The 12,531-nt window shown below is 43.2% G+C and overlaps 2 protein-coding genes across 7 annotated transcripts in view; one reads left to right on the forward strand and one right to left on the reverse strand.

The window, feature by feature from the left end:
* TIAM2 (T-cell lymphoma invasion and metastasis 2) overlaps window positions 1-2,203 on the forward strand; it is a 130,354-nt gene extending 128,151 nt beyond the window's left edge. For 3 of the 4 annotated variants that reach the window (XM_021714579.1, XM_008062246.1, XM_008062247.1), the window contains one exon: window positions 978-2,203. In XM_021714579.1, the coding sequence (XP_021570254.1) occupies window positions 978-1,615 (638 nt within the window). In that variant the 3' untranslated portion in view covers window positions 1,616-2,203. The remainder of the gene's footprint in view (window positions 1-977) is intronic. The other variant, XM_008062245.2, reaches the window with a different exon arrangement.
* The window catches only part of TFB1M (transcription factor B1, mitochondrial), a 51,356-nt gene continuing 40,966 nt past the window's right edge, over window positions 2,142-12,531 (reverse strand). For 2 of the 3 annotated variants that reach the window (XM_021714582.1, XM_008062241.1), the window contains exons 6-7: window positions 4,805-4,932; window positions 2,142-2,561 (exon numbers count right to left, since the gene is read on the reverse strand). In XM_021714582.1, coding sequence (XP_021570257.1) covers window positions 2,318-2,561; window positions 4,805-4,932 — 372 coding nt within the window. In that variant the 3' untranslated portion in view covers window positions 2,142-2,317. The remainder of the gene's footprint in view (window positions 2,562-4,804; window positions 4,933-12,531) is intronic. The other variant, XM_021714581.1, reaches the window with a different exon arrangement.

The raw sequence follows: 12,531 nt of genomic DNA on the forward strand, positions 1-12,531 counted from the left end.
GCCAAGGTGGGCTTAGCAGCTATGATGTTCAGTAGGTGTCTTAAATGCATTTTACACTTTCGATATTTTCAACTTACAATGGGTTTACTGGGACGTGACCCATCGTGATGTCAAGGAGCACCTGTATACTTGTTCTTACCCAATCAAACTTCAAATCACGCTGTTCTTAAACTTTCTGCCTATTTCTGAAATTTCACCTTAAGCTTCCAGAAGCTTATTTCTGTATTAACTATTTCATTATGTTCTTGTTTCTAGTCTTACAAACTGTACTTCTCTTTTTTAAAAATCAGTTTGAACTGTTCAGATGTACTGTATACTTTCTATTTTTCTCCACTGTCCAACTGGCCAGCAAAAATAATATGCTGATTCCAATTGGAAAGAAAAAATAAAGCTATTATAAAAAATAACAATTGTCTGCATAAACACTGACACTGAAACTCCCTTTATCCTTTCAATCCAAGAACTGACACACACATGTTAAGTAACCATATCAAACCTCAGAAAGTTGAATAGAAAGTCCAGCAGAGTTCATTCTCATAAGAGATATAGAGCATTTTCCTACTCTTAATTGCAAAGCCAGAGAAATAAACAAGATGAGAAATATGGTGTAATTTTGATGATCAAATTACAGTGTACTTCAGTGAAAAAAGGAGCCTAGATTAGTAATTAACTTTTCAATTTACTCATTGGCAAAATAAAACACCTAGTCCTTAGTTTCCAGTTCTGTTTAAATAATTGAGCTCCAGTAATAGAAAAATGCTGAATCTCCTAACTTACACTTTAAATAAACATAAGTAAAAAACGCTCATGATTGTGGTACCTATGTTTTTTGCCTAACTAGGATAGTTAGTAATTGAAGTCAGATCATAAAACAAAATCTTAATTGAGATGTTAAATCTTACAACCTATGAGGCAAAGATTACCCACTGTGTGACCTGTTTCTGAGTCCTAAGAGAAATGTGCTTTTCTTATTGCAGCGTCATCCAGGTCCTTAAAGGTCCTCAAGAATTCCTCCAGCAGTGAGTGGACCAGTGAGCCCGGCAAGGGCAACTCACTGGACTCGGACGAGGGCAGCCTGAGCAGCGGCACCCAGAGCAGCGGCTGCCCCATGGCTGAGAGCAGGCGGGACTCCAAGAGCACGCCACCTGGGAAGTACCCACACTCCGGCCTGGCAGATTTTGCAGACAGTCTCATCAAAGAGAGTGACATTCTGAGCGATGAAGATGATGACTACCAGCAGACTCTGAAACGGGGCAGCCCTACCAAAGACATCGAAATTCAGTTCCAGAGACTGAGGATTTCCGAGGACCCCGATGTCCAGCCCCCGGCTGAGCAACAGCCTGGCCCTGCGGCAGGTGAGGGCCGGAAAGGCAGAGAGCAGCCCAAGCTGGTCCGGGGCCATTTCTGCCCCATTAAACGAAAAGCAAACAGCACCAAGCGGGACCGAGGAACTCTGCTCAAGGCACAGATTCGTCACCAGTCCCTCGACAGTCAATCTGAAAATGCCAACATCGATCTAAATTCTGTTCTAGAGCGAGAATTCAGTGTCCAGAGTTTAACATCTGTCGTCAACGAGGAGTGTTTTTACGAAACAGAGAGCCATGGAAAGTCCTAGTAGAGTTCACTCCAGACATGGGTTAAATTGCTCATTTAACTTTTAAACTGGTGGCAAAGTGGAAATTGCAGAACAACTATTCCTTATTGGGTTTTGTGCAGTATATGTTTTCCCACAAAATAATTGTAAAGATTTAAGTTATTTTAATTTATTGTGGATCAGAAAATTAGATGAAGCTGGTCAGAATCTGTAAATTACGTAGTTTGTATCCCTTTTGAGCAGGTATCAAAATGATTTAGAATCCTTAAAATAAAATTGCATTCTAATTATTTTAAATTATGTGGAAAAAAAGTAAAGTTGGGGAACTTGTGATTAATAGCTTTTAAAAGGGTCATTCATTTTTAATTCAATCCTCTGGGCATTTTCTTTGAACTGTTAGTTTTTGCTTTATTTAAAGCATTTTTAAGTTATTTTAATGTGGTTTAGGGACAAAATGTGCAGATATTTCATTTTGTAAGGTTGTCATAGATGCTGTTTATATAAAACATGTCATATCTATGCAGTATATATATTAAAAGAAAGCTTGTACTGTATCCTATTTGATATTTATTTTCTCTACCAAGTTGTACAGTAAAAGGAAAGTAAGTCACATCTAGTCACTGGCATTTTTTTGTCCTTTCCGTAAAGACAAAACAGTGCACATGTCGGCAGCTTCACGTGGGAAGATCAGCACCCGGGAGCCTACTGGTCCCTGGGCAGCAGCTAGAGCCCGGAATCCTCCTTGCCATCCTCTTTGTCCTGATGCTTGCTTTTACTTTGCTTGAGTTCCTCTCTGAAGTTATAAGCAAAGAGGCATGGGTCCATGTCGCACATCCTTCTGTACACCTCGCAGAGGCTCCGGAAGTGTGCGATGGAGAGCTGGCTGGGCCGTAGTGTGGGGTCTATGTCGGCCTGCTGTAGCAGCCTGCCAGTGCTTTCCAAGCGCTGCTTTTCTGGAAACAACATTCTGAGGAGAAGAGACAAAAACAAATTGCACTTCAATTCTGCAGATCAGATGTTTCCTTCTGCCCTCACTGAAGATGACATGACTCCTGCACTGACACCTTAAGGGAGCAATAGAGGCCACTGGAGCCTCTGTAAACCACTAGGCAACTGGTATGCCCACCATGGAGGCAGCTCTAAATAGTTCCCAAAACTAAGTCAATAATGTATCTTTAAAGTGGTATATGCTCAGATGCATACTTTTATTATAGAAATCTAAACTTGACATGCCTCGCATTTGAAATGGAAGTAGTCTGCATTATTTCTTTTGTGACAGATCTCCAGTTCTGATTCTCCAGAGTTTGAATTTATCAGCCTTTGGAACTTGTCACCCCAAAAGAGTGACTTTTTTTGTGAAGTTAAAAAACAGCTGACATGAACACACAAAGTTACTCTGCTCATTAAGATATTTTTAAAGCATCTTTAAAATTGATCTGAAGTACAGTATACATTTCATCTAACCAAATCACTTAAAAATGAACAGCAAAACTAAATGCTTGAAATACTGCCAACGTTACTCCTGGATTATGTTTTTTTCTCTTGAGTCTCAGAGGCTTGGGAGGGGGTATGGCTGAGGGAGGCTGCCTGTTTCTTACAGGCTAACGGTTCCCCACACTTTCTAAGTGAGGTGACTTAGATCTTTGAGTAAAGTTTCTTGGCAGAGAGGGCCTGCTGATGGCTTCTAACATCCGGGACTGATTAGGGGTATGTGTCACTGAGAGACACAACAGGTCAGAGCACGGCAGTGTTTGGCCCACAGTCGTACAGAGGGACCGTGTGTATGCAGTGAAGGGCCCCTCGCTTAGCTGATAGGTTGGTTCCCCTTGAAACATTGGGGCCAGCTTGAGGCTCACATCAACTCCAGGATTTCCAAAAGCAGGACGTCCTTTTTGTGATTCCTCTGCTCCACCACTTCAGTCGTATGGGTCATGTGCTGCGGGAAGGGCTGTGTGAGCTGATATCTGCTCATGCTCCTCTAGCCAGCAGGGCATCCTGGTTGGGGCTGTAGCAGCTAGAGGGCTGTCTTCGTTCTAATTAGCACCAAGATGGCTAGTGGCATCCCTGTCACCAGCTCTGTGCCTTAAATCTCTGCTAAAGAAGCAGGAACTATACTGGCTTATTAGAGTTCACGAAGGGCAGGCTGAGGATCTGCCATTAACCATCTGAAGGCCTGAAGAGCGGGTTTTGTGAACTGCAATTGTTTCCCCTAGCTGGATCAGAAATCACTGCATGTTTTTTTAATTTTTTTTTGAGTTGGAGTCTCACTCCGTCACCCAGATTGGAGTGCAGTGGCCACTCCCGGCCACTGCGGCCTCGCCCCAGCCTTCTGAGTAGCCGGAATTACAGGCATGTGCTACCACGCCCGGCTGATTTTTTGATTTATTGTAGAGATGAGGTCTCGCTGCCCAGGCAGGTCTTGAGCCTGCGGGCTCAGGCAATCCACTCACCTCAGCCTCCCAAAGGCGCGGGATTACAGGCTGAGCCACCGAGCCTGGCTAACTGCATGTTTTAAAGGACACTTCACACCACCGGAAAAAAGAATCAAAATGAAGCTTTATAAGGAAGTTTTAGAAAATGAGAAATATGTGCCTATAAAGCTAAGCACCTCTGAACAGCTAAGCATCAGCTATGTTAGATGGAAATCTTTTACTACCATCCCACCTTAGACTACAACTGGGCCAACAGTTTGCTCTCACTGGACATAAAAGATTGCTGTGGTCACTTCAGGGCTCATCGAGGCAGGCAGGCTCTAGATCACTAGGCTCCACCTTGTTTTCCTGAGGTGGTTGGGTGTCCGCTGGAAGCAGCAGCTGTCCCCTAGATGACAACGTGCTTGAAGATGACACAACTTCAGCTGCTCAGAGTTACATTTGCTTCCTAGTTTTCAAGTGTGTCCTTAAAGAAGAGATCCAGCAACTCAGTAGAAAGAGAGCATTAAAAAAACCCCACTATTACCTGGGTACAAGTTAATGATGACCTTGACCTCCCAGGCAAGTGCCAGTTTTGGATAATGCTTATGATAAAACCAACCTGCAAGTGTCACCTGAGGCTTTGCTTTTCCTCAGTGGCATCAGGCTTTGTTCATTAGAAGACTTAAACGAGTGTAATGTTCACAGAAAGCTTGAAGAATCGTGCAAAGTCTTAATCTTTAAAGTGACCGAGGGCTTGGGGAGGACTCCTGCTGAAAGGAAGAGAAGGCATTCTTACCCGAGCCCGCGATGGCAGTACTTCCTTCGGAACTGAAACACATTCTGAACGACTTTCTCTACCAGCTTGAAGGGCTGCTCTATCTTGGGCTGGACCAAAGGGGTAAAATGCACCACGCCCACATCCACCTGCATTGCAAGCAAACATATATCCTTCTGTGGCACACCATGTTTAACTTTGTAAATCAGGGGTGGGGTGGAGCGTGGGAAGAGCTATCCAGAGCATCATTTTCAAAAATACTTCCGTTTCCGCCCACTTCACTTTCACCTTCTCCAGCGGTGTAAGATGCTATATTTTGGGTTTGAGATGACTCAGAGAAATCACAGTGGCTGCATCTGTTCTACAATGCTATCCACCAGACCTGTACTTGATAATCACTTAATTTTAAAATGCAGTTTTACAACAACCTTTTAAAATCAATCCAAATAATCATTAAAGTCAATAGGCAGATTAGAATCTTTTCGTTAGCTTCTGAATGAGTAAAAAAATAAGCTGCAGCAGCAGCTTCAAAACACAGCAAGATGGCAGACGGGCCCCCAGGGACCATTTAGTGCCAAACCCAGAAAGGGAATCAATTAGGACACTGCTTACTTTGGTAGACACTGATTAATCAGCTGGACTGAATTCATGAGTGTAGTTTGCATAGCCACATAACTTTCTGGTAACAACTTTAAATGCCCCAGAAAGCACAGGCAGGACTGAAACTGAAAATGAGAACCACCAAAAAATGTTACTGTCTCAGAGTGTTTAAGCTGCTACCAGCTGTGGAGAGTCTTTAATTGTCAGAAGATAAAACTTTCCAGGCATATCAGATAAGAGACTATACCCAGCCTTATCACCAAAATGGACTCATGGCTACTCACAAGGACACATTTAAATAACCAAGGAAAAATGCTGAAAGTAAAGACAAAGGGAGAAATGGGGTCAAAACAGTAAACGCACACACAGAAATGCTGACCAAGACCATGGTCTAGGAAATGCAAGATCTCTTCCTGACTGACCAGAAATCGTACGGATTTCTACTCAGGACATCATAGACTCTACAGCAGTTTAGGGAGTGTGGGCTATACCACTGCTTTTCAAAAGGAACCCTGCTTTTTAAAACCCATCAAGGTTATCGTTTTCTCTTAGGAGAACTTAACTTCTAAATGCTTGTGGCTGTATACCGCCTTAAAAATGGCTTGTGCCATATAAGGATGGGAAAGAGTTTTTGTTTTTACTGTAGAGGAAAAACAATTGCCTATGATGACATGAGACTTTGTGGACAAGAAAAGAAAGTGAGAATGACTAAAGATGTGCTCAGCCTCAGGGCCTGACGGGCTTGGAAGCCAGCAGCATGTCTCATGAGCGTCACCTGGCCTGACCCCTTCCTCCCTGAACAATCACTGAGCCAGTCCCTGAAGGTTTCATATTAGCTACAGCTTTGCCTACTGGATGTAACTGGAAAGAGAAAACTCCCATCGTTGGGACAGTGTGGGCTAGCACACGCCAAGAATGTTCTAAGCTGCAGAATGAGAACTGCCAACAGAAAGGCCTTTCCAAACCAAAAATGTCCATCGGCCTTTAAACTGTCTTATGAAGATTCTATGGTGAAACAGTAGTTATGAACAGTGATTATCCAAATACAGTGTTAAATGCTCTTAATGAATTTTAACGTGTTTTTCGCATTTGTATGTGTTACTAAACAACTTTTTCAAGTTTGGTAACAATAAACTTCCTGCAGGCTCTAAGTGCTGCAGGCCTTTCCTTAGACCCTACCAAAACACACCACGGAACAGGGTCCGGGTCCAGCAGTCGTGGAGAGGGTTGTGGTCACAGAGAAGATAGGGACTAAGAAGGCAGGGACATGGAGAGGGACTTGGGGTTTAAGAGGGAGGGGTGCTGTGTAGGGATAGAAAAGAAGATGGCTCCATCTCAGGGCATTCTAGGGAAGAAGAACGAGTCTACAAGTGGAGTACAGTGGCACACTCCCGGCCACCGCAGACTCAACCTGCGGGGCTCAAGTGATCCTCCTGCCTCAGTCTTCCAAGTAGCTGGAACCACAGGCATGCACCACTATGCCTGGCTAATTTTTTGACTGACTGTAGAGATGAGGTCTTACCAAGTTGCCCAGGCTGGTCTCAAACCCGTGCGCTCAGGCAATCCTCTCACCTCGGCTTCCCAAAGTGCTAGAATTATAGGCATGAGCCAGTGTGCCCGGCCAACCCCATGAAATAGTATCAAAACTCTCCATCATGTCCAATACAAAAACCAAAGGCCCAGTACAGAGACAGACACATTCTCTTTCCAACACAGAAACTGCCATTTCCAGTCCTTAGATTTTAAAATTTGACTTCATCTTTATTTGCTTGATTTCAATCTTTTGAGATACAGTTGGTGTTTACAAATACAGGAAATGTCTAACAAATACTTTTTTTTTTTTTGAGTTGGAGTCTCACTCTGTTGCCCAGACTGGCCGCTCCCGGCCACCACAGCCTTGACCTGCTGGGCTCAGGTGATCCTTCCGCCTCAGCCTTCCTAGTAGCTGGAGCGTGCGCCACCACACCTGGATGATTTTTTGATTTATTGTACAGGTGAGGTCTTACCAAGTTGCCCAGGCTCAGGCAATCCTCTCATCTCCACCTCCCAAAGTGCTGGGATTACAGACATGAGCCACGACATCCAGCTCAACATTTACTTTTATTTAAATAGTTTTAAAATCCTGAACAAATATAGCAGGACCCCCTGTAAACTGTAGCAGGAGACTCCCAAAGTTTGAGTACAATTCTGATACTCAGTGAAGCTGGCTAACTTTATAAGAGAGTTAAAAAACATCTCCCACTCACAAATACAGTTACTGTTTAGTGGGGGACTCTGTAAAACTGTGTCAAAAAAAGTTCTGCCAGTCAGGTTTCCTGCTTCTGGGGTAGGGGGACCCCTTCTCCCCCCTTTCCCCAAAAGCACTTTCCAGAATCACTCTGAATGATGGAGCCCACAGAAAAGCTGCTTGGTAACTATGGTAACGGATAAAAAATGCCTTTTAGTTATAATTGAATGCTTATTTAAAATTACAACCATTTTTTCTTCCTTGAGTTTTAAGTCTATTAACGGGTTTGATTACACAAAAGAAAAAAGTATGAAGGCATTAGAAGTACTTAAAATATTCTGGTTTAATGCTGCCAGCCCCCTTCCAAACTCGGTCTATCAGTATACTCGGTCTATCAGTATACCAAATGACCTACTAAAATTTCAAATGAAAGGATTTAAGATGAATTTAAATATTTGCCTCTCTGACCCTATATATCCATGCTGTACGAAGCTGAAACTGTCTCTTGATGTTAGCAACTTGGCCACGACAGGCTTGAGGCAGATGTCCTAGTTTCCAAGGCTAGGGTGTCCAGGATGTGACTAGTCATTAGCTTAGAGCAGCACTAGGCAATCACAGGGGACTGAGGGTAAAAAGACATTAAATCTTAAATCTCAGATATTAGATGTTCCAATTCAGAACTCTAATCGACAAGATATACTATGGACACTGAAGAATGTATGACTCGATTCTGATGATCATAATATGCCAAAGAGCTAAATCATTACCCACATGAAAAGATACAGAAACAAAACTGGCCATTGTCTAGGAAAGGGTCTTCATCCAACACTCCCATGTGTTCAAGACCATCGAAGGGCAAGACAGTGGAGAGGAAAAACAATGAGGAAGTTACTATCTAATCAGCCAAGACACAGTCATAACTGGGAGATGACAGAAGGGCTGCTGAGAAAAGAGAAAGCCTACGGGGAATGATCCAGAAGACTTCATGAACAACGTAGGAAGGGTTCGCCGTTCAAATGGGGTTATCACCGACGACACACAAGGGTGCCGGAAAGAGGAAGCAGACAGCTGGTCTTGGAGGTTGTTGGCACTACCTGAGGAAACACTGAGTGCAGAGACTTGGGGGAGTCAAGTCTGCGTCAGGTGAAGTGAGAGGAAGATGAGCACCCGGGGATATTTGGTTCCCCACCCACAAGTCTCTACTTACACTTTCACCACTTCCATCAAGCGAATACAGTCCCTCCCCTTAGAATACCATAGGCCTTCAGGCTGCAACCCCCCCCCCACCGGGAGGAGAACCCTGCTGGGGTGGCAAATTAACAATGCCTGTGATAAATATGCATTTTGTGGAAAAACAGTACACTGACAAATGTGAACGTAAATGAAATTTTCTAGAATAGTTTTTTTCTGACTGGGATCCTTGTTCCAAACTAATTTAAGGAAAGAATTTCAGTTGTAAAGTCTTAGAACTTTAGGCCAGGTTCGGTGACTCAGCCTGTAATCCCAGCACTTTGGAAGGCCGAGGCAAGTGGATTGCCTGAGACTGCGGGTTTGAGACCAGCCTGGACAACTTGTCGAGACTTGTCTCTACAGTAAATCAAAAGTCAGTCGGGCGTAGTAGCGCGTGTCTACAGTTCCAGCTACTTGGAAGGCTAAGGCAGAAGGATCGCCCGAGCTCAGCAGGTTGACACTGGGGTGGTCATGAGTGTGCCACTGCACTCCAGCCTAGGCGACAGAGTGAGACTCTAATTAAAAAAAAAAAAAAGTCTTAGAACGTTGACAGCATTCTAGGTATTTCAAACCAATGATGGATGATACTATATCTGTGTATCTCAGTATCAATGTATCTTTAAAGTTTATAGTCTGTGTTCTTCTAACTGTTAATTTCTGCAGAAGTTCTACCCTGGCCTGTTTTTCCTCCTATAGATTTTTGGTTTTTTCACTTTCCTTCTCCTTGGAGTCATAAAAGTGAGCAGCTTTTAAACAGTCACATTGTGACTACTCTGATACAAAGTAGGAAGAGCTGAGGCCGAGAGAATGATGGGAAGCTCAGATCACGACAGGAAACAGGACTTAGAGACACCTGGGTTGAGATAAAGAGATGGAGAGGGTTTTTAATGTATAAATTACATGTGTAAAGGTACGGGTTTATGCATGTAAACAATACCTACTGGTAATAATAACAACAAGACAAGGCCTTGTATCTTGGTCCCAAGAGATCAAACAGTTTCAGGGAGATGATGTGTCATCCTCAAGAAAGCGCAAGAGGAACAGGCGCCACCAAGTGCTGGGTGAAGATTTTCTGTAATAGTTAATCTGGAGTTCCCAGATGATGATGGGGAAATTCCTTTCTAAAGCCACACCCTTGGTATCTGGCAACAGCAGTATCTGCAGGTACCCGTGTTCACAGTCCCAGGCTGTGCTCCCACTAAAATTTGTGGATGTTAAGCCCGGGGCTGTCCCAGGGCTGCATATCGGGCAACTGCCAGGGTCTGGGCCCCAGGTCTCGAGAAACTCCAGCCCTTCCGAGTGAAGCCAGTTCCTCAGAGATGGTTTCAATCCAAACTCACAAGGCTCTCAAGAAATGCTGCTGCTATTAACAGTATTATTAAAAGACAGGCAGATGAACATAGATGCACGTATATTAATCCATAACGAGCCATAACTGTCACATGGACTAGTCAGTACATTCCTTTCCTATAAAAACGACCTGTACCTGAAAGTTCCACCGTAACTAAGGCTGTGTGGTGACGTGGAATCAGAGGAAGAACTGATGACTGGAACGGTGGCTCATCCGTATGGGGACGGGGTCCTGGGCTCCATGTGCTATCAGCACCCAGATCAGCTCTTCTCTTGCCGAGCTGCTGCTGCTTTAAATGTGTAATGCTGTCCTGTTCTTTCTGCTTGTGACCTGAAAGACTCTTTTTAAAGGTGAGTTCTGTGGCTACGGGATCTCATCTTTCACGTGCTGAATTTGCTAGTTTAACTCAAGGAGGTCAGGAGGAGGGGCCTCACAGACCTCCTTAAGTGTCACTAGAGCTATAACAATCAGTAAGATAAATTATTAAAAAATAATTGCAAGTTCTCTAATTTGGCAAAATCAGAAAGTCCACATGAATCCACCCTGGAAGAAGTACAGAGTGGGCTGGGGCTGAGATTCAAGACACCAGTTGGGCAGAAGAGAGAGTCACAGGGAAGGGAGGCGAGGGAGGGAAAGTGGGGGAGGGCAGGGAACAGCAGGCCCAGGCCTGGACGAGGCACATCAGCCACTGCTCCAGATAATGTACAAGGGAATTCTGTGCTAAGATTACAACAAAGACACATTTAAGCTATTTATGAGACCAAGTAAGCTACGTTGCTCCTGCAGATGTCATCACAAAATCCAAAGACAGTATTTTCTATTTTTTTAGCAACAGGGTCTTGCTACATTGCCCAGGATGGTCTCAAACTCCAGGCCTCCAGTGATTCTTCTGCCTTGGCCTCCCCAAAGACAGTCTTAATACTCTAAAATAATGTGATGAAGACACTGAAGAAAAATTCTCATGGTCCCACAAAGACATAACAAGGTATAATAAAATGTTGTAAAAAGGAGGTAACAAATAATTGAGCAAATGGAAACCTATAGGCAAAAACATATACCTGCTTTGCTATAAAAGTCAACTGAACTAGGATGACCTCTTTAGACATGTGAAAACACAAATAAACCAAGGAATACAGAGGTGCCAAAAAAAGTATATACATTTTAAGGAAAAAACTGTATTAAGATTGTAATACTCAATATATACTGATAACAAAAGATAAAGACAAGTCACGTCTGACTTCTGCAACTTAAAGAGGGGCTCAAAGTGGTTACCATCAGTGGCCAGACACTTCTGATTATGGCAAACTACTGCAGGACTTGTTGCTGGATGATGCCTCCCGCATCTTCCCTTGTGTACATCACACACAGTCCCGTGCATCTCAAACTTATCACGAATGTGTACAGTTGTTAGGTGTGTTGGAGGTTCTGCTGCATACTCATGCCTCCTCTGCTATACTTTCACAGCATTCTCGAATTTCAAACACCACTTCAAAATGGTCTTGCGCTCCCTGAACTACAACTGTGCTTCCATCATTTTCTTTGACTGTCTTGCCTGTCACATGGTGACCCTAGCATTCATTTAATTAACACCATCTTTTGAGTGAACATCATAATACACATTGCTACCGTAATTCAATTCAACTTGTAATACATAAAAAAAAAGTAAAACAAAGATAATATCACTTAAAATGTGTATACTTTTTTTTGGCATCCCCGTATTTGTCTTTATTTTTAAAGGCATCCTCACCACAATCATCAAGCTACCAATTTTAAAAGTTAAGAAAGTCTGTAGGCTAGTCTAAGGCATATTTTAAAACCAAAATTACCAGAAAGATAGAGGGAGGTAATGGACTGATTGTGCGCATAGCTGATGCTGTTCATTTCCTAAGATTGAGTCAGACGAAAAACATTACTTTAAGATAAGGTCAAATCACTTTAGATTTGTGAGACTAGAACAGTAACTATTTTATCTTACTCTGAACTATTATTATTTTCCAGGCTAAACAAAAAGCAAACAAAAAAAATTGTTTGTAAAATTCAGAATTCATTAAGTGGGTTACACATTCCCACACAATTCAGTAAGAGCCACCGGGTAAAGGCCAGAGCATGGGCCCTGGGGCTCTTCTAAAGCAACTAGGATGGGCATTAGGGTTAAGGGAACAACCTCAGTAGCCTCCCTTATTTAATCGGTATTGTTACCTGTAAAAGTGTCACACCCAGAGTCAACTCACACCATCCTGATTAAACTCACTAAGTACTGCCAGAGTCATGTGACACCAGACACAAACTTCCCCTGCCCCACATATAGCTAAGAATGGCCAGAGGAGCCAGTTCTGGAAA

This window comes from Carlito syrichta, unplaced genomic scaffold (genome assembly GCF_000164805.1).
Source record: "Carlito syrichta isolate Samal-C Ts95f unplaced genomic scaffold, Tarsius_syrichta-2.0.1 Scaffold305681, whole genome shotgun sequence".
Lineage (NCBI taxonomy): Eukaryota > Metazoa > Chordata > Mammalia > Primates > Tarsiidae > Carlito > Carlito syrichta.